The following is a 27,163-nucleotide window of genomic DNA, read 5'->3' as shown; positions in this document are numbered from 1 at the left end:
GGTCTTTACGGAAATTATAGCGAGCTTGCAATATATGAGAGATCCAGGATGTCCGAATGGTTGAACGGCAGGGACCTTTTCGAAATTCAGATGCCCCTTTGAGGTGGCACATATCAAGAAGATGCTGCTAAACCCATCGTCCTCGAAATGAGTCAGCATAGGTAGCACCCAACCTTACGACTTCTCAATTCGTGCAACAAATGCTATACTTGCGACTGATTTGGGATTTGACTTTTCTCGGTCACATTCCTATTTGTTGTTGCAGTTTCTTCCAAAGACGATAAAGTATTCTTTTGTTACCGATTTGTTAGAACGCGTCGGTAAACTGGTTCGGTAGTTGGGTGTTAAACTTCCCTTTACCCACAGGTTCGTCTTTATAGCTGGTTTTGTCGAAGAATTACGACACTGAGCACATTCCGCGGTTGTTTTCATGAGAAAATTAATTAGGTAAAGAAAAACGCCTTTCTGTCGTTATGATAATATTGCCCCTATTTATTCACAACCACAGTGCTTGACCACTGCCATGTTTTCTGAAAATCTTCAGGGATACTTGTGAGTCAAGGCTTTCAAAAATCAAGTATATGGATGGAATACAAAAAACAACGCAAAAGCAAAGTTGTGGAGCCGGCACACTTCTAAATATTGTACAGACACGGAAACGAAACACAAGCGCTGACTGCCTGTTTCTGCGTTAGTACAAACGTCTAGAAGTGCGCTACCACAACAACGATGGCTAACGAACTAGGCTACCAATATTATCTCGGAAAGTCAGAACATAAACACCTAGTGGTCACACGCGGTCCGAGTGTGATGGCGATGGGACTGTGGCAGCCAAACTCTGGCTTGGGCTGAAACTCACCGAAACAAATCATTTCTGACATGAGGACCGCGATGAAAACTAGATGAGCGAGAAGACTAGGGGGTTCCAAAGAACTCTTTTTTGTTAGCTACAACACTGCGAAGAAAGCACAAAAAGTGACTAAAAAGAAAGCGTAGGGGAAATTATATGTTATGTTTAGTGGAAATCAGAAATAATAGTTCAAGTAAAATAATAAGGATAGTCGAAATGAAAGTGGATGAAATGACACCTTGTTTCAGGTGGGAGCCTAACCGACATCTGGCACATTATGTGTGCAAACATTTACCAGCTATGCTATCGCAGTGTCAATCGGGAGCATATTCTTCTTAATCTTGCGTGCATATATGCACGCAAGATTAGTGAACCATAGGACTCCAGCACTCCTCGTGACCATTGCGTTGGCGATGTTCTTTTGCCACCGGCCAAAGTGTCAGTGCAGGTGCGTTCCTGCATTCCGCTCGCTTTGTAATCGAGCTGATGCAGCCGGGGATGAAATCAGTGATCTCATGCGAAATCACGACCTGTCAATGCCCCGCGAAGGGCAACCTCGACTGTCACGCTTATGACACTACTTGTGGGCGTCAGGCTTCGGAGACAAATGTTGCCACGAAAGAAGGATTTATGTTATTAGTTATTCAGCAGAGTCGAATGCGAGAAGTCGGTTATGAATTGTGTTCTGTGACAGAGGCGGAGACAAAGAAATACAGTGGTTGCTTCGTTTCTCTTTGTTCTAGCAGTGGTCATAAACCGTAACTTTTATTTGGTCAAGCAATAATACGGAATTATTCCGACCAAGCAGGGCCCTGCTCACGCTCTGTCAAAATAAATTACTCCTCCACACGAAATTATTAACTTTTTTGTAAGCGCCAAGAAAAAAAGATTTCCCTGAGGAACTGCAAAAGAAGACTGCGTGGGCAAGTAGATAAATCACAGAAAATATGACTGTAAAAGAAGTCTAAACTTTCTGCCAAATCGAAGTACAAAAGATTTTCATTTTTTGATCCATGAAGCACATGCAAAAAAATTAACGTCATTTTTACTAATGAAATGTATACAGTTTAAATTTATCGTTAATAGTGCTCCCTAAACGCTCTTAAAATCTTGCTGGTTCTCGTGGTGAAATTAGGCTTTTGATGAAAAGCCGTTGGGTGAGGTGAAAGTAAGTTGGAAAGGCTGTCTCACAAACCAAATTAAAGCAAAAAAAAGTATTCTTCACGCTTCGGGTTCTATACCTGTCCTTGTTCGCAATAGTCACAATGGGTTCACAAAGATTTTTGTGAACAACGGTTCCGTATAGAACCCATTCGATATGAAAACATTGTGAACAGTTTCACATGGAACCCCATGGCCATTGTGAAAAAGGGTTTCATTGATTTTTTTTTTTTGACGTGATCAGTGACCCAACCTTTCAATCAGGTCCGCATGGCCGTACTACTGAGCTTAGTAATGCAATAGGATTATAAAAATCTCAGAATCGGCTGACCTCCCGGCCCGCATCCTCCGGGATCGGCCCGAAGCTGCAAACTACAACAAAACCCTCGTGAGCATGCATCTCTTGAACTGGTACCAAGATCAGCCCATCTGGGCGCCTTCGATTACGTTGCCTCAGGGATCCGCCGGCTTCATTTTTCGTCGACACCAACAACAAAGGCCAATGAATGTCATGTGTAGCACTATCGATCACATTAAAGGTAAATGTGAAAGTGATGTCCCTGGTGAATACCTCGGGACACAGGCGGCCGTGGTTGTTCGCCTCACGCGTCGACAAAGGTCAAGGCCCTCTGATGGCGTTACCGACATTACCGGGCTGTAGGATTTGATGGCAGTGACATGTTACTGCTGGTATGAGGCAGGAAGCGCTATTTGCAGCCGGCTTCATGAAATTGTGTATAGTCCTGTAAACACCGGGCCAATCTATGTCGACTGTTTATGTAAAGCGTCCAGTGTGGTGAATCATACAGGAAGGAGGTAAATTGCTTTCGCGTCAGCCGGAGGCAATAAACGTGAGCTTCTGTGAACAAAAGAGCTAATGGCAGACGACAGCTCATTATTTTCGTATTTTGATACAATCATGCGTTCACTGTATTACGAGCATCGTGGGAGTTCCCAAGACTGAGCGTCTAGAACTCGTTAGATTTATGCGTGAAAGCATCTTTTATAGCTATGCAGACAATGGAGCCAAGATGTGTTATGTGGTCATGGTGTCTGGCGGTGCCCAGCCACTTTAAGCGGCCAAGGGGTTCAGAGTTCATTAAGATGGCGACGGTGTTTTCACTACATAAAAGATTAACTTCCGGTACCATAACTCCTGCGCTGACGAGAGGTTCTGTGTTGTTGAAAGCCGATGTTTTGCTTTTCGGAACGTTGCAGAAGAAAGCTTTTTACTCTCCACAACGTCGTTAACAACCCGTCCCTAGCCGTAACCTCTCTAAAGCTTCAAGGCAGGCTACATGGTTGTCAGAGCAACGCGCCACAATTTTCAATTAAGTTTACAGAAGAAATCAGGACAGAGAAGACGCCGGAAACTTTCTTTATCCAAGCAAAATCATAGTACGCTACTTGGAGAAAGCTGCACGACGTCAGTTTAAATCTAAAGGACCAAGTCCGCTCAGATAAATTGAAAGATCCTTAACGGCCTCGCGGAGCTCTGCCTTGGACTTCGTGTTACTCATTTGAACTTTATCCAGCAAAACCATGGGCGAGTGTTACGTTAAGCGCACTGGAAAAAGGCTTAAACTGCAGAAGCAAATGAAGACTTGTCGCAGTGTTTCAGTACCAGGTTTCCTGGCTTTCAAGCTTACTGTAATCATCACAGACATCTTTCCCTGATTTCTTTTTTTTTTATATGCGTGAGAGCAAGTACGAGGCTTTTCCTTAATCTTAGTGTCGTTTGCGTGCTCTTTTTGAAAAACTCCGTCGAACTAGCAAACTTGTGGCAACAAAAGTACTTCTTTTTAACATTGTGTGCTACGCAACATAAGAAAGCGTGTTCCAAGGCAATGCTCGTATGAACTTGTGCCGTGCAAGGCTTGAGGCGCCTGCTTAAATGACCAGTCACCTGAAGGTGAGCAGCCAGAACCTGAACTCACGCCAACTTTGTCGTCAGAGGATGGGAAGTAAAAAAAAAAGAACGTTTGACACCGAGTTTAACGTTATGTATTTTCGTGTCGGCGAAAATTGTTATGTAAAATGCGAGGAACATTCCCACAGACGCGATGACGTTAATGTGGATGTAACTCATCCAATGCGGCAAGCTTTTTGTGCGAAGTTTACCTAAGTTCTCACACAAGACCACGTGGGATGAGCGCTGTGTTATGCTCGGAAAAAATTTTGTATTAATGCATTTTACGGCTGTGCAATTTATTTTTCTCGGCGTTAATGATACCGCCATCGATATCCTCGCTTTCGGCGCGCTTTACGCCACAGCAGAATAGGCTATGTAATTTTGTTTCCAAAGACTATAGCATTTCGTCAAGCCCAGGAGTGGGCTATAATTGGCTCGCGAAAATATATTCACATTATTTTTTAGCGAACACGCTTTCGGTTACAACTATGAACAGCTGTAAGTGTGCGTTTACCCTACTATCACTGTCAAAGCTTTAACCAGCACCATCTCCATGCGTCTTGCTAACTTTCCGAACCTTAACCTCGTTTTTGTGACTGGTTGCACTTCCTTGCACAGCTGAAGAACCATTTACGTTTATTTCGCAAACGTTGCTGCTGGTTTTAAAGCACATTCATCATATTTTTAGAGTTCCCGAAGCAAGTTTTGCTTGCTTATGTGACCACTTTTTTTTTGCAGTGCCTACTAAGGGTCGCTAAAACGTTCTTGAGGGTGACAAACTGTGAATTGACGCAGCGTCAGCCCTGTTTTTGACACGCGTGTTAAATCTGTACTTCACACGAACGTAGCCAAGGGTTCGCCAAAACATCGTCTGGTCAGGTAGCTTATTAGAAAAAAACACAAAGGCTTCGGACACTGACCAAGTGAAAAGTTGTTTGACGTTTTGGAACCCATACGGCTTAAACAGAGAAGTGCAGACGCTTTGGCGAGTTTGTATGTTTTCAGGCTGTAGCTGCACTGTGCGAAAGAACATCGACACAAATGATGAAAAACAGAACGATCGCTAACGTTAAACTGACATTTATTGCACACACGAAAGGAAACGGAAAACAACAGTTATCAAAACTAACCCGCGCGCAAATGCGCGGACGATGGGGTTCAGGGGGCAGAGACACCGATTTTTTTCATCGCATTATCTTCGTCCTGTATTTTCTTCACCGGTTTCCATGATTTCTCCCACGGAGCAGCTACGTCATGAAACCATACTGTTTCCTTGTTCACAACGCTGTTCGCGCTTATTTTTTAAGCGATACGTGTGCGAGTTGCCACCGTTGATGTATAGGAATGACAGGAAAAGAAAAGCTGCAAATGCATCATGTGTCCTTTATGACAAATCGTGAAATAAGAAATATACGAAGCCGTTTGCACACGAATACAGCGCATTTAGGCAGAACCTATATACGGTGAACCACCAAGGCACAAACACACCGTAAAGAAAGTGTCCCCGGAACACGCTTGTTCCGCGTTCAGTGAGCTTCTGCATATTGCATGAGCTGTCTTACAGTCCGCTTTCCGCAAGCATCATTTGCACGGCGAGGATCGGTGCATGTCCTCGTAAGTCTCTCTTTCTTTCAAAAAAAAAAAGGAGGGTCACACAGTCGCAGTTTCCTGGAGCACCCCCGGCCACAGAAGAAACCGTTCCCGTGAGAGCCAAACCAAAACGAAAATAATGAGTAGTAAAGAACCGACGGCGCACATTGGTTTCACCGCAGTCGTCACCTTGTGTAGTAGACGTCTCTCTCTGTGTGTGTGTGTGTGTATGTGTGCGTTTTGTGTCGTGTCGTGTCGTAATGTAGTGGATGTCATCCGCCACGCCCTTCAACCTCACCTTCCGCTGTTTGGCGAGTCGTCGTGCCTCCTTAGCGAGTGTGCTTTCGATGTGTCGTTTCTCTGCTGTGTCTGTCTGTGATTCTGCCTTTTCTAACGGCTTGTCCTTGCCAGAACGAGTGACAAGTTCACAACCCAAAGTGAACCACCGGAAGCGAGACTGAAGATTTAGCTTCCGTTTGGGTCGAGACGAAAATATATAGAGCTTGCCCTCAGTTACTGCCTTGCGTTTTGTAGACTGCGGCAATTGGTGAATGGTAAAAAAGCAAGCTCTCACTTAAAAAAAAAAGGTCATTGGAACTGCACTTCCCGTTCTCTAGCTTGTACTTGCAGTATGTATCCTTATATTACCAGCATGAAGTACTGCTGCAGAACGAGGAGACGCAGGGATGGTCTCCTATTATGCTCTCTATTAGCGTAACGTTAAGTGCCGTACGTGAATGTTCAGTCGGGAGCACAAGTCCAGAGACCAGGGGATGGGCAAAAAAATTTAATTTCTTCTGGCACGGCCGTGCAACGTGGACTTGTCTCGGTGCATTTAAATTGGCCGAACAGGTGCATTGCAGGCTGCACCACTGGATTTCAGCATACATGCTTAGGCTGCAAAAAAATCGGTTCACGTTATCTGTGGTCTCAAGACTTCTACTCACGACTGTACATGATCATATACCCTTACTGCCAGTTAGCGCCTATAGCTACCTTAATAGAATGGAGGTGAAATTTACATCAAGCTGATGTGCAACAGGCTGCTCCTTACCTCACTTTATCATCAGGTAGATGGCGCAGTCGCTCCAGCATCTGAATGGCATAATGCCTGAAGGTGTTGAAAGAAAGTAGGATTTCATTGCCTAGCCCATTCAGCTATAGCTTGACCTAACCTAATTACAGCGTGTTATGCACGAACTGTTATTGGCGGACGAAATCAGCTCCTTCGACATTTTTTCTTCCTTTTCGGGCACTTTCGAAGATTCTATGCTGCCCCCCCCCCCCCCCCCCGTGAGGGCAGATTCCGTACATTCTCGTAACTTGAACGTAGTTCTTGCAAGGACAAGCCTTTAGCACAATTACTTTTTGATGCATTCTTTCTATGAGTGATTCAAACACTGAGCACGACTACGGTTCTTTGTTTACAGCCTGGCCAGAGGTCCGAGCGATGTGTTACACATGAAGCGTTAAGCAATCCGACAAGTGTCGGCGTATCAATGCGCAGCTGTCAAAAATGTTCCAGCTTGTAAACAGGGATCCTTGTAACCTGAGAGCATAAATTAACGCTTATCAATTTAACTAGGGCGTGATTCTGATGTGTCTCGCATACCGCTCGCATGTGCTAACATACGGAATCCCTTCAAAGCAGCGTCATTAGCACGACATCACTGCGTCGATGCTTTTTCAGTTTTTATCTTTACCGACGAAAACATTCAAAGCGACTTTCGGGCCAAAACCTTTACCGTAATCAAACCTGGTGGCCCATTCGTCACGGCTCATGCTTTCAATTAAGCCAGTGATTGTCGCACCTGCTATGGTTTGTAGCTGGAAACAGCACTCCAGATCACGTGATCACTTTTTCGCATCTCTAGCCATGAATTAAGCAAAATTATTACGCGCAATATCATCAGTCGTTCTACGGAAGTAATCATTTCTGTTCGGTTGTAGCTTGCCAAGTTCAAACGACGTGCACCACAGTCTTTGCACTTCATTGTATGCAGGGCATTTGTCTTAGTTTCACTTTCTCAACTTAGCGTGCTCCCCCACTCTGGCTGATAATTTACTAAGGTCAATGTACATACGCGCTGCCAGCAATGTCCTAATGCTTAACATCTTTTTTTGTGTTCCCACATTTCACTTGTTCATATTCTGTCTTTACGAGCATACGCATAATACATTGGCACAGCACGCACTTGAAGTACGAACGGTGAAACCGTTATTTCTCTTTTAAACCACCCAGTCAAACTCTTTATGTGCAACCGCTTCCTATTGCCTTATTTAAGCACAGAAATCTTTCGGTCGATTTTAGTTATCGCGAAAAAAATCGGCCCATTGCTCCTCGTAAATTTTCACGGCCCTTTGTAACACCTTGCACTGTTCTCACGCTTTTGGTTGTGTCGCAGTTTGCTTTCAACTCGATCACTTATATTTTTTTATTGGTTGAAATCATGGCTTCTGCTTTAAGCCTCCGTTTGCAAAACTGTGCGTGTGAAGTAAATAAATAAATGAATCGGAGAATCACCGTAAACATAGGCGAAGGGCAGTTTATTATTTCTTCAGATACCTTTGGTAGCATGATATCACAAATTTTAATCGTAAGCCAAGCAAGAAAAAGGATCAGCATTAAATCATGCCGCGATAAAAATTAGAACGCAACGCAGAACGTCCCAGCACAGATCGCTTCGGGAATTCAACGCGGCACGTTTTCACAGCTCATCAATATCGCAGCGCGGCTACACCGAACGTGTTCTCGTTCGAGACTAATCCGTTAGTCGACATAATGTTGTCGTTTCTAGGCGGTTGCGCCGTCTACGTGCCTCGCCGCACCGTTTGCACAGCCTGTGCTAAGCCTATACAATCCTGATCAAACCTTCTGCGTCAATGTGTTGGTGCTTGACGAAGGATTTAGCGATCGTCATCTATCTCACAAACAGTCTTATCCAAGCCGCACAGAGACACGATTCTTTGTACTTCGACTGACAAAATTTACCTTCTTTCCCCTCCCACTTTCCCTTTATTTATTTTTTCGCTTGCAATACCTTCGCTGGCGAAACAGGAAAACAAGCTGGGTGACATCTGCTTCTCACTCCGCTACGTCCCCACGGCCGGCAAACTGACTGTAGTTATCCTGGAAGCCAAGAACCTTAAGAAGATGGATGTTGGAGGACTCTCCGGTATGCAGCACCCCTGTATTTATTCGCGTCGCTGGCCGAACTTTCTTGCGCCAACGAAATACGTAACGCTCGATTTCTTCTCCAAAAGTCACCCCAGACATCTATCACCAGACATTAACAATAGCGGGGATCTACGTTAGGATTCTAATTATTATTACCAACACAACTGTGTAAGAAGAGACACTATTACAAGGGAATGGAGACAGCTACTCTTTGCCATGTTTGAAAGTTTGAAATATGTCACACATGTCTTGCAAAGAATTTATACGACGCAGTGCACAGAGCAAGAGTTTCATACACTGAAAAAGGCGTAGAACATCACAAAAGGGTAAAAGGAGACTTAAGACAATATGTCATCAACAAAAAGAAAGCCATGAGAAGAAAACACTAACACAACAGTAATGTTTCAAAAGATTAAAAGAAACATGTATATTATGCTCACTAGAACAAGACAACGCTACATTCACTCATAGCAATTTTAATTCTCACCTGTATTAATTCACCTATACTTAAATTGCATGATGCAGACAGATAACCTTGGCGTAGCATTTTACCGATGGGAGCTCTGAATTTCAAGCTTCAGAACAGGTATATAATGAAACAGTTCTCTCTTAAGAAAATACAAGAACGTTTGGTTGCCTTTTGCAGTGTATTCTGTAGAGCCGTTATCAAATGAATGCATCAAACAATCCGCATATTTTTTTTTCTAACGTCACACATTCATTTATGTACTATTTGTTAGACTCATTGAAAGCAACACTTCAATCTTCCCGCGGACCCTGCCCGTGAGCTTCATTTTGTTTAAATTTTTTTGCACGAAGCTGGCATTCTTTTATTTAATTAATTGTCTGGGTGAAAATATATTGCATTTGCATTTAAATGAGCAAATTAGGTACAGAAATGTGCATCGGCTGTACCGCTGTCTCCGCAAAACAGAATATTCAGCAGCGTGATTTAACTACAGTAATCATTTTCTTGGAGATTTCAGCGCGCACAATAAACAAAGCCGCTAAAGAAAGGTGCAGTGCTGTAAAGATTGAACAAAGTGGGGTGGTCATCACTGAAAAGCAGCTGCTCATTCGAACTACTGAGTTCTTAGGAATATTGTATTTTTTTCTTCAAAGATGAACTTACATATTAAAAAATGGCGTTTTCTAAAGGTGAACTCGTCAATGGCTCTTCAGACAATGCCTCGAAAATTCTATTTAATGTACGACTATTTGGAATCAAAATGATGCTACATGTTTAATTAATAATCTTTCGCGGCATCAACCCCACTTCGGAATGACATACTCATTATCGGTGTTGTACGCGGACGATGACTTTATAAGCGGAGTTCTTCCCTCACAATGTGTTCTGTGATTGCTCCGTTTTTCAGACCCGTACGTGAAGATTGCACTGATGATGAACGGCAAGAGGCTGAAGAAGAAGAAGACCAGCATCAAGAAGTGCACCCTGAACCCTTACTACAACGAGTCCTTCACTTTCGAAGTCCCGTTCGAACAAATACAGGCAAGTACTCTGTGCCCGTCGAGTTACCGTAAAACACGGATTTAGTGGTTTAAATATGGCTTGCCGGAACATGCCTTTGTGCGATTCTGCGCACTTTAACAACATTTTAAGTCCAGATGTAGGAAAAGTAGGGCCACCTAAACTTGGCCCCAAAGATCTGCTTTACACCCATTTATGCTCCTGGAACTCCACCTAATTATTACAGAAACAAAAAAAAAACGCATGAATCACCAATGCTCCTGAAAAGATGTTCCTGAATCCGCATTCTTTATTTTACGGTTGGCATAAACAAATTGCGACCATCTGGGTTCTCTAGCGTGCGCCCAAAGCATAGCACACTATCGTTTTTGCGATACCGTCCCCGACGGAATGAGGCGGTCGTCACCGGGAATCAAACCTTCAACCTCGTAGTCGGTAGTACAACAACACCACAACTGCTAATTTCAAAGATTTTAAGCAAAGACAATCCGCAAAATACCTTTACCTGTAGAATCTACTCGTCTTAAAACAAATTAAAAATTATTCTTGAGTTCTACGAGCGCGAAAACCATGACCTAATTTTGAGGCACAACTTAGTTGGAACTCCGGAAATTTTGACCACCTGGAGATCTTTAACTTGCGTCTCACATTTGTACTTCAACGTGAAGATTCAAATTTCGTGAACTGCTCAGTAACATTACTTTTTGTGTATTTATGTTATGTTTGTATGTGTGTGAACATTACAATTGTCACTATATTATTTTCTTTATTCCTTGTAAGAAGCTTTTTTGGAGACGCATGTACGAATTAGGAGGAGTATTTGGCACCATCTAACGTCACCAACACCTTTTTGAACATGGATATCAATAAATAAGAACAATGTCAGACAAGACAAGAAATGAAATGAATCAAAGTCTAATCTTTCCGTTGAATGTCCCTTCACCAACGAGCATTCTCGTTCGAGAAAAATTCGTTAGTCGACATAATCTCGTCGTTTATAGGCTTTTGCGCAGTCCACGTGCCTCGCCACCCCGTTTGCACAGCATGTTCTAAGCCTAGACAATCCTGACCAAACCTTCTGCGTCAGTGTGTTGGCGCTTGATAAAAGATTTAGCGATTGTCATATATTTCACAGTCTTATCCAAGCCACACAGAGACAAAATTATTTGTGCTTTCTGCTTCTCCGTGTTTCTCCCGAGCGCAGAAGGTGCAGTTGGTTGTCACGGTGGTCGACTACGACCGCATCGGGACGTCGGAACCCATCGGGAAGGTTGTGCTGGGCTGCAATGCCACGGGTACCGAGCTACGTCACTGGATGGACATGTTGGCCTCGCCCCGCCGACCCATCGCACAGTGGCACTCGCTCAAAGAGCCCACGGACGGACAGGACAACTGAGCCAACGCAGGTACGGCTTCGTTAATAACACGGACTCAGCGAAACCAGTTTGTATAGCGACTGGTTTTACCGTCAAAGTAGCCACACTATAGTACCTACTGTCGTTTAAAAACAACTACAGTAGGTGGCAGTCTAAGAATAAAACTCAAGAGCAATTCGCATACATGCGCCAGTAAAAGGAAAGGTAGGTTTATTGTGCACATACCTTGTACCGAACGTCGAAAAAATAACACAATGTATGTTTCATAAACAGGCGCTAAGCTATTGTGGTATTACACTGCGTATCTATAAGCACACAAAGTTTATAAGGGCACTAAAAACCGAAGCGGATTGGTTTCAATGCTGAAAATGGTCACATATATACAGGAGGGGCCAGTTAGGGGTCGTTGAGCTTGTACACAAAACATTTTCTACGCGCCAGCCAATTAGGTTTCGCTTATTTTCGTGATGTCAAGCGGCATTACGTGTTTGAAACTGGTCTTTTCTCCGTTCAGATCTGTTCGTTGGGTCACTAGTTTTAGGATAAATTCCGAACGTTCTGGCAAGTCTTATAGGTGATCCTGATATCAATGCTCAGCCAAAGGTAATATTTTAGCTTGAAACAACACTTTCATTTACCAATTAGCCTAGCATTTGCAATAGCAAAGCTAAGTCATTCGGCTGTGGCCGGACTCGGATCTGGCTCGGATCTTTCAGAGGTGAAGGGCAGGTGCATATTGTGTTCTAGTGGGTGGAGCTTCTACTGAATTACTACGTTGTCACCGACTATGACTACTAAACATGTCTGGTCGTGTTGGTCGTATTAGTGTATCATGCTTCCACAGTTGCGAAACTGGCACTCTTACCGTGAAAGGCGGCTCGGTAAGCCAGAATAGATGCATTATAAGTAATATAATAGGTTGCGACGCAACAGTGAAGTTCGCGCACTAGCTCGCCTGACGTCACCAATTTAAGCATTGTTTACTCGCGTCTCTTAACTTTTTATTACTCAACAATTAATATATTGCATTCTAAATGAACCTAAGACTGAAATATGTAAATTTTCCCAAGTTTTTCTACTCGAAGCAGCCCAAGGTGTCATACTAACGTACCAACGCCGAGGTTGTGGAAGGAAATTCAAAACGGGAAAGTTCCGCACTCCATGTTCTGCACTGATTAACAGCCCCATTCTGATAAAGTAATGAAAGTTGGGTTTCAAAGAATACCACTGTAAACTAACATGAGATATCGGGGTCGAATTCACGAAGCTTATCGATCGGAATTGTTCTTTGTCATTGGAAGTGTTCTTTGCCAAATTTTCTCTTTCGAGTAATTTTAGCGTAAGAACTATTGTGAATACGGGCGCTGGGCTTAGTGACCCTTCAGAGGCCGTTACTCCTACAAAGTGCCGAATTTCTGAAAATTTTAATTTGCTTTAAAAGCAATCTTTCGTATTTCCGCTTATCCGCTTTTCTTAAAATAGCTTTCTACAGATAGAGTGAATATTTGTAGCGAGTATAGAAAGCTATTCTTGAAGACGTGTGGATTTAGGGTGTCTTTATGGAAACCCTCTATTTCTTAATTTTTTCGATGCTCTAGTGGGGCTCACACTTCCTTCGTTACTCTATATTCGTCGAGTCACATCAAGTCCTATATTTAATTATATGCCTGTATTTACATTTGTGTATTGTGCCTATCACAATGTCTGTGAGATAAATATTACCTTCTGGCACCCCTAAATCAGGGGTCTCTGAAAACATTTTGGAAGCTTCAGTCAGAAACAGCGTAGTTTCAGGGAGAACTACAGCTTGAGCATCTTGAAGTGTTGTCATTTTTTTAAAACATGGCTGGTGATAACGTCGTACTTCCAGACAGCCACATGTGAGAGTCTCACCACCTAGGTGTAAAAATAAGGCTGCAGCAGACATCACAGAACCAGATTAGTTTCTAGCCAGTGATGTTTGCAAAAAGTGCGAACGTGAAGTTCCGTAGAGCTTCGAGCGTAACACCACGACGTCATATGAATCAATTTCTTCATGCCGTCACTTAGCAGTAGACGGACGAGTTTGTGGGCATTAAAATTCTCGGAGATTCTGTAAGTGGTTTGATCTCGGAATATTTTTCTCCGCGATAGACCCCTGGCAGCCTAGCCCCGGGCACCAACAGCGATAACCGTTGGACAAATAAAGTATATTCCTATCCTATCCTTGCCTACGCGAAAAATAAATTAATGAAGAGAGTGCTGACCACTCTGTGGGGGTAATCACAGACTCTACTGCAATTTTTGAGTGTTCTTGGAATTCCCTAATTCTGCTCCTTAATTCATTCTGTTGGGACGAGTACGCTGACTCCATCGGAAGAGTGTACATTATCGAGTACACTGTCTCTCAATATGGAGGCACGTTAAAAGTACGAGATTTTAGAAGTAGAGTCATAGATGGAAAAAACAGTTACTCCTACAAAGCTGCCATCAGTACTTTTTTTTATTATTGTGTTTAAGCTAATGCGTTCAAAAAAATTAACACGTCCTTTTTCTTTCGATTTCTCTTCTTTCCGCAGGCCTCAGAGGTGCAAAGGCAACATATTTAAAGGCCACCCTTTCCCCTGCACTTTACCGAGCGACTCTCAACGTCGCCGGCCTAAGGCGTTGGCGAGTCGTTTGCTGTTTATTGCACCGTTGTTGATTGGTTCTTTCCCTCCCGTGTACCATTGTTCCACAGATATTCCTTCGTACGTGTTAAATGTGTGTTCCTTTGTTCGAAGGCAGACGGGAGACGTGTATATAAAATGTTACGCGGTCCGAGCAGTCAACGGCCGCATTTTGGTTTCACCGTTACGCTGAATGTCGAGCTCATGTATAACGGCTTCACAGTCGAAACGTTGGAAGTGTGTTCGTTTTATCTCTGCTGCTGTGACCAGCTGTGTGTTCATACTGATAATCGAAACATCACGTACTGTCCGAAGACTTACGAGGACGCTTAAATTTAACCTAACGCTAAGAGCGCTCAACTGTAATCCTGGTGCTTAACGTTGAGGTATTAGGTAACCAACATACCTTCGACTAAAGAGTCGGGGCATTATATTCGCTAAGTTGACGCGTATCATAGAAAAATGGTGGTTACAAAAGAACTTACATTCTAGAATGTACTGAGATTACCTTGTTTTGTACGACGTCCTCAGTGCATTTTTGTGAAGTCTGACACGAGTCAACTGACAGTGTGTGCAAAAATGTGCAGTGTGACAATGTGTTCACATTGTACTGCCCACAACTGGACGCTTTTCTTGCTTTGTTTACGCGAATTTCTTGAACAGAATATACTTTTATTGCTTCGGAAATTTGTGTTTCTCGACTGCCCACGCAACTGCGGTCATAATTTGTGTCCTAAGGATGCTTTTTTGTTGTATTTATTTTTATTACACGCGTGTTTATACGCTGTGTTTATGCTCTCTTGGTTACTTTCTCAATTCAGACTGTTTTCTATGAAAATGCAGCATGGACTGAATATTTTTCTTTCTTAAGCCAGCCAAGACGAGTTAGTTTGCTGCTTTCACGTGTGTTCTCTTTCCTGATGTGCTATGCATTCTACGCACTTTATAGCACACATACTGAAGTTTCAATTTCGAGCGATGCCTTCGCTGCTTCAACGAGTTTTCGTTCATAGTTGCACGGGTGTGATAGGGATAGAACCAATGTCTTGCGAAGAATGTGAATCACGCGCAGCGTGGAAGGTGATGCTTCGATGACCTGTTCGAAGTTCTTAATTCTTTCGCTTTTCCAATGCGCAAAAATTTCTTTACCACTTATTGCCCGAGGATTTGCCCATCACGTTAGAGTTCAGAGTTGCCTTTCTGGTGGGATTTCAAGTCCTTGAAATTCTTAAGCACGTCAGATTGGTGCGCATGAAAAATACTTCTCAAGTGCAGTACTAGATCACTGTAATTCTCTCTAGCACTGTAATCATCAAGGACGGCATTTCTTACACTGGCATCGTCTGCCGGAAGATGACACAGCAAGTAAGTGTTAAATATAACTCTTTTACTGGCTGGGTAATTCACCTGTGTCAGTGAAGGATCCAGACCTTTTATTGCGGAAGATATCATTGGGCTCATTTATGAAAAAAAAAACGATCACGTAAAAACTGCAGCATCATTCTTGAATGTCTCCACCGTGGCCGTTTCGCATTTTCTTGACCCTTCAGTCCTTTGCTCACGAAGGTTATTTTCCTTTGAATATTTGTCTTTCTTTTTCTAGGCGCTCCGCGTTACGTTCTTGCAACGCAGCTCATAGCGGCTGCACCAGGGCTAAGCCTGTATCGATTTTTGTATATCGAAGATGACGACGCGCGTTATTTATCGTAGTAAGTCTAATAGGTAGACACACGCGCCTCTTAAACAGAGTGTATCGTAGATGCAGTGCTGTGGTGTATAATGTGCGATAGGATTCGAAGTGTGTGAAGTACTTGAATTCTGGAATGTTTCTCTGAATCTTTTTTTTTCGTGAACACGCACTTGTCGTAAGTTATTCGCACGTGCACCGTATCTTCTTGGAGAAGCAGTAAAACCGTGAATGATTCTTCCATGCGTGCCATGCGTCAAGGTAAATGACTCCGCATCGTCTCGTCGGAGGAGCTTGACTTGTCTCGCGAACGCTGTTAAATCTTTTCTTGATTTTCTTTTATTGTTAGTTGACGTCACTATTCTACGGTAGCTACCACGTAGTGACTTAGTTGACTCTGTTGAATGCAGTGTATTCATTTTAGAGTGATGTGGGGCGCGTAAAGCATTGTGTTTTTTATAACTGATGTGTCTGTAACACACCGCGATCTGTGCGTTTGCTTTGTACATTTTGCCTTTCTCTACTGTGCTGTGAACGTGAAGAAATGCATAATTAGGTTTGCACAGCTGGATGATGCTGATTTGTCCTCTAGGCATTGTATTTCGGAGTTTTTTAAGTAAGTTTACCTTCTTATGCCTTTTTTTCTTGAGTACACTCCACAATGATTCTTACGTCAGTTACAATGACTGTCTGTCACTTTTAATCTTTCTTGATATTCTGCCACCTTCAGGTCACCTCGATTCGCGGTTCTACTGAACTGTGGTCGCCACCTCAGTTCGGCGAAAAACCTTCTAAGGCTGTTGACATGAGAATAAAAATAGCCTTTATATTTTTCCAGACGATAAACATTTCAAAACACACAGCTCCACCGAGCAACTAAGAACAAGCTCTCTTTTTACAGGTCAGTAAGTTCATTCATTTCCCAATATTGTCATAACTGAATTTCGAGAATTGGCAGACGTTTTCTCAGAAAATTTTTCGGCCCTTTTTGCAAGCCTTAAGGTGGACTAAGATATGGTGTTCATGTTTGTTTTGATGAAAAAGTGCAGTGAAACAGCAGTAATTGATAATTTGAGTACGGCCACAGTTGTGTTTGTCGTCAGAAAAGCTATAGTTCGACGCCAACACCTTCCTCTCAGAAAATGAGAGTATTGTGTCTCCTTACTCTCTTATGACACCCTTCATGCAAATGGTCCGCTTCCGTGCTGTGTAATTTCGTTGTGACACTACTTTTCTTCCACAGACTCTGTATGCACAGTTAGCACGAGTGCACATTTCAACTTTTTTTTTTCGAGTGTGCCTGTTTAGCGTGAACTGAGAGAAGTTGTTGAAGATGATTTCTTTTTCTTGACCTTCGATCTTAGCAAGATCACGTGACTCTCTCTGCGAGAGTCTGCCGAGAGCACTGACGCTTATATCTATGCGTGCTGCATTTCCACGCTTCTTGTCCGGCGAATGACGCCTACCCTTCCGCTACCCGCGTTTGCTGTTGCGGCGACAATGCACGTGTCGCTTCTGGCCTCCATACTAACGATAAAACAACATTCCAGCTTCATACTGATCTCACTTAGCCGGAATCGCCTCATAACGCATGAATCTCGAGTGCAAATGCTCACTGCGCGGCTGTGAGTATCCTCGTCGCTAGGGTATGACTGTAAAAGAAAAAGTGAGCATAAACCTCACTTCGAGTGCGGGTGAGTTACTGCCTCACATCGCATTCGTAGAAACCAATTGAGCATCAAACTGATCCTCTTGCTCCGGTAGCAAAGTTTTCGAAATCAATAGGGCCGTTCATACGAGGTCTAGATCATACACGATCATCTAGATCACAGCAATCTAGAAGCGCGTTTATAACGATTTCTTAATTTTATTGTATCTCGGACTCTCTTGATTACGATTTTGTCTACGAAGCTCGAAGGCGCAATGACGCCATTGGCTAATTTGCCTCTGACTAGATTCTCTCAAAACGTATAAGCAGCTATTCCCTAATCATTTTCTTTGTGCAGCTGGTGAAAATTGCCGAATCAATCTTTTGAAGAATGACAAATAATAAACAGTGAGGTGCCAACTTAATCGATCACGTGGCATTTGAATGGCCAGCAAACAATTTTAACTTGCGTTGCCATGTTTACAACACCCGCAGCTCGCTACTTACACATAATTTAAACGAAGTTTGTTGGCTTGGCTTATAACGGTTTCTCATTAGCCGGCTTTGAGCATTTCCACTCAAGTATTTCCTCTTGTGGCTTCTGGGCAGCTGTAGGATCCTAGCGTCTTTAGTGCGTTGCTGTTAAATCTGTCATATCACGTCACAGAAATGCAGTCTAACGGTGTTAACATGTCTGTTGGTGTACATGTTTATTGGTTTGTTAACCCTCGCGCGCTGGTGTGATAGCACCATTCGTCGCCTTCGCATGCACAAAACTGTGTTGCTTACCCCTAAAGCACTGTGCAAAGTGGTGCCACCTGGAAGGACTTTTCTTGTTCATATTAACCCTTACGCTGTGTTATTCACACAAAGACCTCGAATTTTCTATTACACTTAACGAAGCATAGGGTATTTTCACAGCTATCCGTGGTGGATGTTGTTCACAAGCGATAAACCTGTTAACGTTCCCTCTGTGCCAGATATTCTATCGACTGTCCCTTCAGAACGGATGGCAGCCGATTTCAGTTCTTGATTTTTTTTTTTTTTACTTTCAGGCGTGATTAACTGAACATCTTCTTAAACAAAAACATTGCGCCAATGTTCGTTGTTTTTTCACTCGTGCATTAGGACCCTTCTTCAAGACTGCGAATTTAGACGAGCAATGATTAGACCATTTCTCTCCTGTGTGATGCAAGGCCTCGCAATTTTAGCCTTAGCACTAAAATTTACGTATTTGTGGTTTCATAATGCCAGACTAAAAATGAAGTTCACTTCAGCATCTATAAATCAGTGACCAGTTTCAGCCTGATTACTGTGCGTAACATTTCTGTTGAAAAAAATCTTTGCTTTTCAACAATTTCACAGCACATTTCAGCTGTGGCAACTAAAAGCTGATGGGAACTTTGAGCTAATTCACGTGTATTGCAGTATATTACTCATTGAACACTTGTACACTCTTCGCGTTTTAGTATAGATTAGAAGCAAGCTACGCAATACGTAAGATATACAAAGTTAATGAATGCTATAAAGTTATGAGGCATTGATTAGTGAGTGCCGTTTATCAGGTGTCATGTGCTTGCAAAACCAACTCCTCCAGGAGCCAACGAACGACCCGCAGTATTAAACTCACACTTTGTCGCCAATTAAATTATTAAACAGACAGTTAAAGCTGCCCATAATCTAAACCGAAAGCACAATGAAAAGCGAATGTTTGACTCTGCAGCTTAACCTAGCGTTCGCCTTGCTGAGCAGAATACTAGCATAGTAGTTCTGAATTCAAGCTTCCTGTCAGTGTAGGCTGTAAAATACGCACCCGCTTTCTTCGTACGATATAGTAATTGAAAAGACTGCACAATTGTGCGTGCCTGTCGTCATAAATGCCTTCAGCAAAAAAAAACGTTTCCTTCACATTCATTTAGCTCTGCTGTGTTTGTTATTCTAGGCAGAAATCGATGCAAACGTACCTTCTGATGTAACTAGAGAAAGTCTACGCCTGGACTGACCATGGTATACTCCATTAAACTAGGCAGTGCTAACAACTCATTTTGCGGGAGTTATATCATATTAACTACATGTTTGAGTGCTCTCATACTCGCCGATGGCTTTTGTGCACAGTGATCGAGCACAACAATATTCAGCGTACTCTGTCAAAACGGTGAACATTCTCGGTCCGGTACAAGGAGATTTCTCAAACGTGTGGTTAAATTTATGTTAAGCAGCAGTTATCCTCGCAAAAGGAGTTGTCATCGCCTTTTGTTTCTGTTCTCAGAGTGCAATGTGGCCTGTCAATTTACTCGGCCCAATCATAAATGGTTTAATTCAACAGGTTCCGAGAGCATCTTGAAAGGGAAATGGCACGAGAGAAGACGACACGTAATGCTAGACGACAGGGGCAGCTGTCCTGTCATCTGGTCTTGAGTGTCGTCTTTTTTTTGTGCCATTTCTTCCAAAATAGACCCATACTAGCTAGGCCATCTTCCAAGAACTTTAAAAAGTTTTGCAAAGGCGACTTCGCAAGAGATGGACGTCCTTACGGAATGGAAATGAAGGTTACTGAGAAGAATGTTTCATTTCGCGACGCTCCAGTTCTCCCCACGTTTACAACTACGGTTGTGTGCCGCTGTGCCCGTCAGTGGATTTCCAGGGGTTCTAGTCATGTGCGAGCCCTTTCTTCTTTATTTTCTTCTTTGCGAGATGTATATCTTGTATCATAGTGGAATGACGCTGTACCGTGCAACGGGTGTCCATCATCGCCCGCTATGCACTGACGTGAACACCTTCTACGCAAAAACCCCCACGACTCAAACGTCGGACAAGGAGACTTGCACCTACGTGTATCACTGCATACTTAATTCTATAGGGCGGTGTAAAGTTATGTACATAATCGCATCTTTGTGTCATAGTGTCTGCGCCAGACTGGTTGACTCTTCGTGAAGGTTGACTCGTTTTGTTATTGTTTCGTTTTTGGTTTCCAGCTTGTGGTCAATAAATTTACTCTGAGAAGAAATCTCTTACGTTGTTACGTTGTCGTTCATTGCTTTCAAATTTTCTTTCTTCCGGGGTGTGAGAGATGAGGGGAGGATTGCAGCGAAGTCAGGTACAGCCATGCACTGCAAAGACGTGAAAGAAGAATACAGCGTCCAAGACACCAGTGCAAGTTCGAGGTTCATCAGCTGGCAGAGCTTCGAAACATGAGAATCATCAAGCCGGCCATAACAAATAATATCTTCTGAATGTGTTACTGCACCTTTGTTTGCGGTATACTGGAAAAAAGCTAAGCTTCCCTTTACCCTTTCTCGAAGTTAGAAAATCTTGCAAAAACTATTTTCCTTCTTGTTTTGTTCTAGGATGTGCTAAAAGCATTTTTGGGACTAAGTCACCCGTCACCGACGCTGAACGTTTCTGTGATGCAACAGACAGCGTCACGTCACAGTGTATACCGCAACGTTTTGCAAAACGTTGCAACCATAAGAAGCAAGAACTGAATACAGCAGCTAGGCGACGATTCTAAAGCATTTTATTTGGCAGTGGTTGCAGCTAATAAAGTTGAAATCATACAAAGTGTGCTGCTAATTCACTTGTGTAGACTTCTGCCCATACATACGCACATATACCGACAAAGAGACACGGGAAGGTAGGTAAGTTCATATGGGGTTCCACTGCAGAGTTTGGAAGCAGTACGCCTCTGGATTATTTCTTTTTAATGTGCGCTCACAGCGAAAGCGCAGCGCTTGAAGAAAAAAATTTGAAGGACACTTTATAAATTCCAAAGTGTGTTCGGCGAAAGCCAGTGGCCATTCGACTATGTCATGTCTAGCCAGTGGCGTTTGGTTTCGGGGGAATACACATTCTTGGGGCGCATCTCCGAACCGCTTGCCGTGGAATCCCCACCGGGCTGCTTGGGAGCCATCCGACTAATTCGACTGCTGCAACGTGACGTCTGACGAAGGTGCGTTGCCGCGCGCGCCGCTGTGCCATCACGTGATTGCTGAGAGAGTGTGAGAGGGAGAGGCCACAGCTGTGGCGGCGTAACTGTTGCTGTGCGCTGCTGTGCCATCACGTGATTGCTGAGGGAGTGTGAGGGGAAGAGGCCACAGCTGTGGCGGCGTAACTGTTGCTGTGCGCCGCTCTGCCATCACGTGATTGCTGAGAGAGTGTGAGGGGGAGAGGCCACAGCTGTCACCGTTCCAGGGCACGGACGGACGGGCGGTCGGACGCCGCGAGTATGAGCCATTAAAGGCTTTCGCCTTAATATCGATGGCTGCAATGGCTGTTGGTCAGCATGAGATACACTTATATGTTCAGTTGCAAAATCACGGAGAAACTAAAATACTACGAGGCAGCATTGCGCAACAAAATTGCAGCGAAGAAAGTCGGCTCATCAAAGGATCATGTCACGGTAAGTTTTAGTGTCCTCCACGCAGGCGCTAATCGCGCTTAGAGCACGCTCTTCCCCAAAGACAACGGGTGCGACACCAGCTTGCGGCTGTCCGCACTCGCACGTAGGAAAAAAATGGTAATGAATGTACACGCTGCAATATAACCGACTGAAGTGTCGCTTTCATATCGCGTCAAAACGTGCTCAGATTCGTTGGCAGGGTAGCCCAGGACAAGTGAACCCCACCGTGAACCAAGCACACTGGCCAAGTCCGCCGAGCAGGTTCATGTGTTGGGCCAACTTTTTGAGAGCGAGATGGCCAACTGGGATGGCTTCATGAAGACTCGGCTTGCAAAGGCTAGCTGCGTGACGTAACACTCCCTGCTGTAGTTTATTTCATCGCTCCATATTTGAAATCAGGTCATTAAAGCGAAGCTTTCTTGGTCAACCCTGCGGGATTTTGCTGATCGTGACTGCTGCATTATTGCCGAATAGCGCGTGCGTCGTGTAACGTAACACGTGTAAGAGCACGTGACTGCCAGTTTCTATTACGTCACAGACGAAAAACTGAAAAAGGCCAACAATTGTCAACCTTAGCAATGTCTTTTGCGTTGGAACTCTTCCACATCCTTCCGTCAACAAACAACGAACATCACCTTCGTCTTTTAGCCCTCATGGCAGTGCTGTGGGAACGTCTCACTGAGTGCATTCTCCTGAACTGCTGATTGCATTTGAGATGCCTAGTGAATGTTGTAGTGCATAAACGTTGTAAGACGTTATACTTGGGACCTGTACGGGGCATTACCATAAACATTCTATGAGATTACACGGTTAAATAAATGAGAATAAAGACTAATTGTGCGCATCGCATTAAGTTGTACTGGATTTCAGGAAAGCTTCGCTTCGCATAGATTACATCGGTGTTGGATCTGCAGGATACATTTGATATACCTGGTGTTTCAGCTAACATTTTCAAAAATTTTTAAAGGTTGCCTGTAGCAGATAGCACAATTTTAGTTCGTGAGCTGGTCGACTCGAAGAGGCGAATATTAGTTGCGCAAGAATGGGAACTGCATATTCGATTATTTAACAAAAATTCACCAATTATAGTTTTAACTAATTGCCTTGTGGTCCATATTGCAATTTAGACATTCTAGCCGTGGAGTTCGCAAGGCGGATCCACTTGGAACGAATTCTTAGGATGACACCAGTTTCGAGACATTAATTCTCGTACTTTGCGGAGAAATGCATTGTCGTTCCAGTTGCTTTTGTGCTTCAATGCATAAAACGACGTTTTGTTAAGAAAGTAACTGGAACGCCAATGTATTCCTCCGCAAAGTTCGGGAATTAATATCCCGGAACTGGTGTCATCCTCAGAATTCGTTCCAAGTGGATCCACCTTGCGAACTCCTCGGCTAGAATTTGCAAATTGCAATATGGGCCGTTAGGTGATTAGTCAAAAACCTAATTAGTGAATTTTTGTTTGTTAGTCGATTATGCATTTAAATTTTTTGTGCGAGTAATGCCCGCCTCTTGGAGTAGACCAGCTTATGAACTAGAATTGTGCTATCTGCCGCAGGGAACCTTTCAAATTTTTTGAAATGTTCGCTGAAACACCGTGTATATCACGACTCGAAAGCAATAGCAAAAAGCTGCTTTGAGCAGCAACGTGACCTAGCGGGCGCCCCTGCATACCCATCCGTGCACTGATCGACATCATTACTCGGATGTCATCTAAACAACAACAAGAAACTTCGATGCGTATACAATATATAATAAATAATGCATCCAAATGCACATTTGAGAAATATCATCGGATAACATGTATCATAAATCCGTCACATGAAAAGACCAAATATCGTGACGCGCACATACACAGGAAAAAAAGAAAAGCGCAAGCTATGACTGCAATGTCGACAACAAAAAAAAAACGTACAGCTGCTTCTAAGAAAATGTACGCAAAACGTAACACTACAATGTATTCAGCAACTCCTGCAAGTTCACTTACAAAACTTGTATCAGTGTGATGTAATTATTCATGTACCTAATAGTTATTTTCAAAACGGTGCGTGATGATGAGTGCGACAAGCGTAATCCTCTCGAGGTAGGTCAGAGAGTGCTGTTAAATGCGAAGCATTTCTTGGCGAACATTTGCTACTTTGACAGTATCTATCTATCTAGCCGCCTATGTCTTTGTGCTCTCATGGTCGTTTCGTTAACTCGGTATGTACCAAAATTGCCATACTATGACAAGAGTATATGACGAACATAAATGATATGTCATGACATGTATGTCATGACATGCGTGTCATGTAGGTCATGAAACAGCCGTCTACGTCCTAGTGTTCTCATGGTCGTTTCGTTAACTTGGTAGGTATCCAAAATTGGCATAGAATGACAGGAGTGTGTCAAACATAAGTGATAGGTCATGACATAAATGTCATGACATGCGTGTCATGTAGGTCATGACAATGACCAAGAGAAAAGATTAACACTCAAAAACCACTGAAAAGGCTTCGGACGGCGGTACTAAGTGAAGGAAACACTAAAGGGTGGTGGTAGAAGTCCTAGTCATGAGCATGACTCAGCAAAAATGACAATGACTAAGCGACGAAAAGATTAACATTCAAAAACCACTGTAATGGGTTCGGACGTGGGCACTAAGTGAAGGAAACACTAAAGGATGATGGTAGAAGTCATATTCATGAGCATGACTCAGCAAAAATGACAATGACTCAGCCAAAAAAAGATTAACACTCACAAACCACTGAAATTGGTTCATGACGTGGGTATTAATTTAAGAAAACACTAAAGGATGATGGTAGAAATCATAGTCATGACCATGACTCAGAGAAAAAAGATGAACATTCAAAAACCGATGGAATGGGTTTGGGTGTGGTATTAAGTGAAGGAACAGGCTAAAGTTTGATGGTCGAAGTCATAGTCATGAGCATGACTAAGGCTTTCGCCTTAGGCTCTTTTAGGCGTAGCTGAAGAGAGTCCGGAGGGCTTATGACATCAATGTCATGACATGCATGTCATGTCATGAAACAGCCGCCTACGTCTTGGTGCTCTCATGGTCGTTCGTTAACTTGGTAGGTTCCCCGCTCACTTCATCGCATAACATCGATTCCCACAGGGCGTGGGATCTGCCGGATTTTATTTTTTTTTCATGGGAACAACGGTGTGACATAGAAAGTTTCCGCGTAAATATATAAGTCGTTCGGCAACTACCAACCACGTGCCATCGCAGTTTAAAGATGTCAGAACGCGTCAGAATTCGACACCAATAATTGCAGGACGCATTGAAGTACAGACCTTGCAACTAATATGAATGCAGAGCCCAAGGCACCTAATTAAGCGGCGCAGGTAAGTACAGACACGACTGCTCGAAAGTCGGTGTTCAAAGGCTTGGGCTTTGACGGCGAGTGTTGTACCAATATTAGTGTTGGAACACAAGTATGTGCGTAAGAAATTTCAGGAGGCGGCTTGTCATAGCGCATAACACCAATAATCAAAATTCGGGCAGAATCCCATCTCGCGATCACTGCTGACGGTGATGCGACTAGCGTTCAACCAATGTAGCGACGCAACGTATTGCTGAAGACGCGTTGTGTGTTTGGAATCTGTAGGGGGATACTAAGACTTGCGCAGCTTCGGGTATATGCGCATACACTGTTCTCAGGTATTGCACCACGTTGCTATGGCACGCGCTTGCCAAGATCGGCCATGAGCATGACGACATGACAATGACGTAGTGACGACAAAAGGATGGCGAAGAAGGAATGACGTCGACGGCACGAGGATAACGAGATGACGGCAATTGTTTGAAGACGATGGCGTGACGCGATGGCTGTATCCCGAAGACTAAATGGTGACGTTGGCATTACGATAATGGTATGACGACTACTAAGTATTGATAATGACGCGACGACGGCATGACGAAAGTCTAATGACGAAGTTATAATACGGCTATGGAACGACCACCACAGCATCACGATGATGGTACGGCAACGAATGCATTACGACGAATGTATGAAGACGATGTCGTGGTGAGAACGCCATGAACCGTATAGTTCTGAACTGAAAAAAAAGAAAGTCGCAGTTTCGCCTGAAAGGCAAAGCATCCATTGCAATGCCAAATTACTAGACAGCTATACGAAGCACGAATAGTAGTTTTATCGGTCGTATAAACTTCCCATTCGCGTACTAACCAAATTAACAAGCATGGTGTCACGCGCACACGAGCAAACACGAACACGTCTCACTCGGTGACCGCGCGCACTCGCTGTGAAAACGCTGGAGCGAGAAAGCGCGGCCGCAGCAGTGAGCGAATTGACCTTCGTGCTGCCTCTCGCAACAACGCGAACAACGAGAACACAGCGCACACGACGCTATCAGCTCTCGGCGCACCTGGACTTCGTATTCATCGCAGTCAAACGCAGCTGCGCAGCCGCGCTTAACCGCGTCATACGCGGCCGCCGCCGGAGTAAAACTCTAGCGCCTAGAATACATTCTAGGCACTATAGTAGAACGCCCCCCTTCCCCCGGTGCCTTGCGCGTGGTGGAAGACGGCGTGCTTCCTCCCCGCCTTCCTCCCTTGCGCGCGCGAGATCAAGCCGCCATCCTCGACTCGCACTCGCACGCTTTCACTCGCACTTAGAGCATACGGCGCATCACCACGCTTTTATCGCACTTGGACTTAATTAACATGTGTAGTGAAGAAGAGGAAGAAGTGCTCTTGCGTCTGTCGCTGTGCGCACCATCAGCGTTCGTGGACTGCCTCGATTGCGTGAGACGTCCGATAAATCGTCATATCACATTTGGTGGAAGGTGCTGCAATCCCCGACCTCACCCTGGAACTTCGCAGCCGAACGTTGCCGACTGCTTCAGCCGCTACCATGCTCGAGCCTACCGACAATCCGCCAGCAGCTTCCGCCGCGCCCATCATTTGCGGTGCCGTCCAGCGGCAGTGGGACCCCCCCCGTCTTCAGCGGAGCCGGTGAGACTGACGTGGAAGATTGGCTCTCTACCTATGAGCGCGTCAGTGAGAACAACAAGTGGGATGACCCGACGAAGTTACGTTCCGTCATCTTCTATCTTGCTGACGTTGCGAACCTCTGGTTCCGCAATCATGAGCGGGACCTCCAAACCTGGTCCGCTTTCAAGGCAGCATTCACGGAAGTCTTCGGCCGCCCAGCCTTACGAAAGCTCCGTGCTGAACAGCGTCTACGCCAGCGCGCTCA

General features: G+C 44.0%; 2 protein-coding genes across 2 annotated transcripts in view; one reads left to right on the top strand and one right to left on the bottom strand.

Moving 5' to 3' along the window:
- The window catches only part of LOC119463791 (synaptotagmin 1-like), a 73,030-nt gene extending 51,939 nt beyond the window's left edge, over positions 1-21,091 (top strand). The window contains exons 6-10 of the mRNA XM_037724616.2: positions 8,572-8,689; positions 10,068-10,201; positions 11,385-11,586; positions 14,115-16,792; positions 20,887-21,091. Of these exons, the coding sequence (XP_037580544.2) occupies positions 8,572-8,689; positions 10,068-10,201; positions 11,385-11,576 (444 nt within the window). The 3' untranslated portion in view covers positions 11,577-11,586; positions 14,115-16,792; positions 20,887-21,091. The remainder of the gene's footprint in view (positions 1-8,571; positions 8,690-10,067; positions 10,202-11,384; positions 11,587-14,114; positions 16,793-20,886) is intronic.
- Positions 1-27,163, bottom strand: part of LOC125939877 (uncharacterized) — a 225,827-nt gene that overhangs the window by 157,319 nt on the left and 41,345 nt on the right. The window contains exon 2 of the mRNA XM_049655383.1: positions 20,555-20,649. The gene's annotated coding sequence lies outside the window, so the exon portion shown is untranslated. The remainder of the gene's footprint in view (positions 1-20,554; positions 20,650-27,163) is intronic.

This window comes from Dermacentor silvarum, chromosome 9, assembly GCF_013339745.2.
Source record: "Dermacentor silvarum isolate Dsil-2018 chromosome 9, BIME_Dsil_1.4, whole genome shotgun sequence".
In the NCBI taxonomy this organism is placed as follows: Eukaryota; Metazoa; Arthropoda; class Arachnida; order Ixodida; family Ixodidae; genus Dermacentor; species Dermacentor silvarum.
Note: the sequence above shows the minus strand (reverse complement) of the source record. Positions and strands in the feature narration are given on the sequence as shown.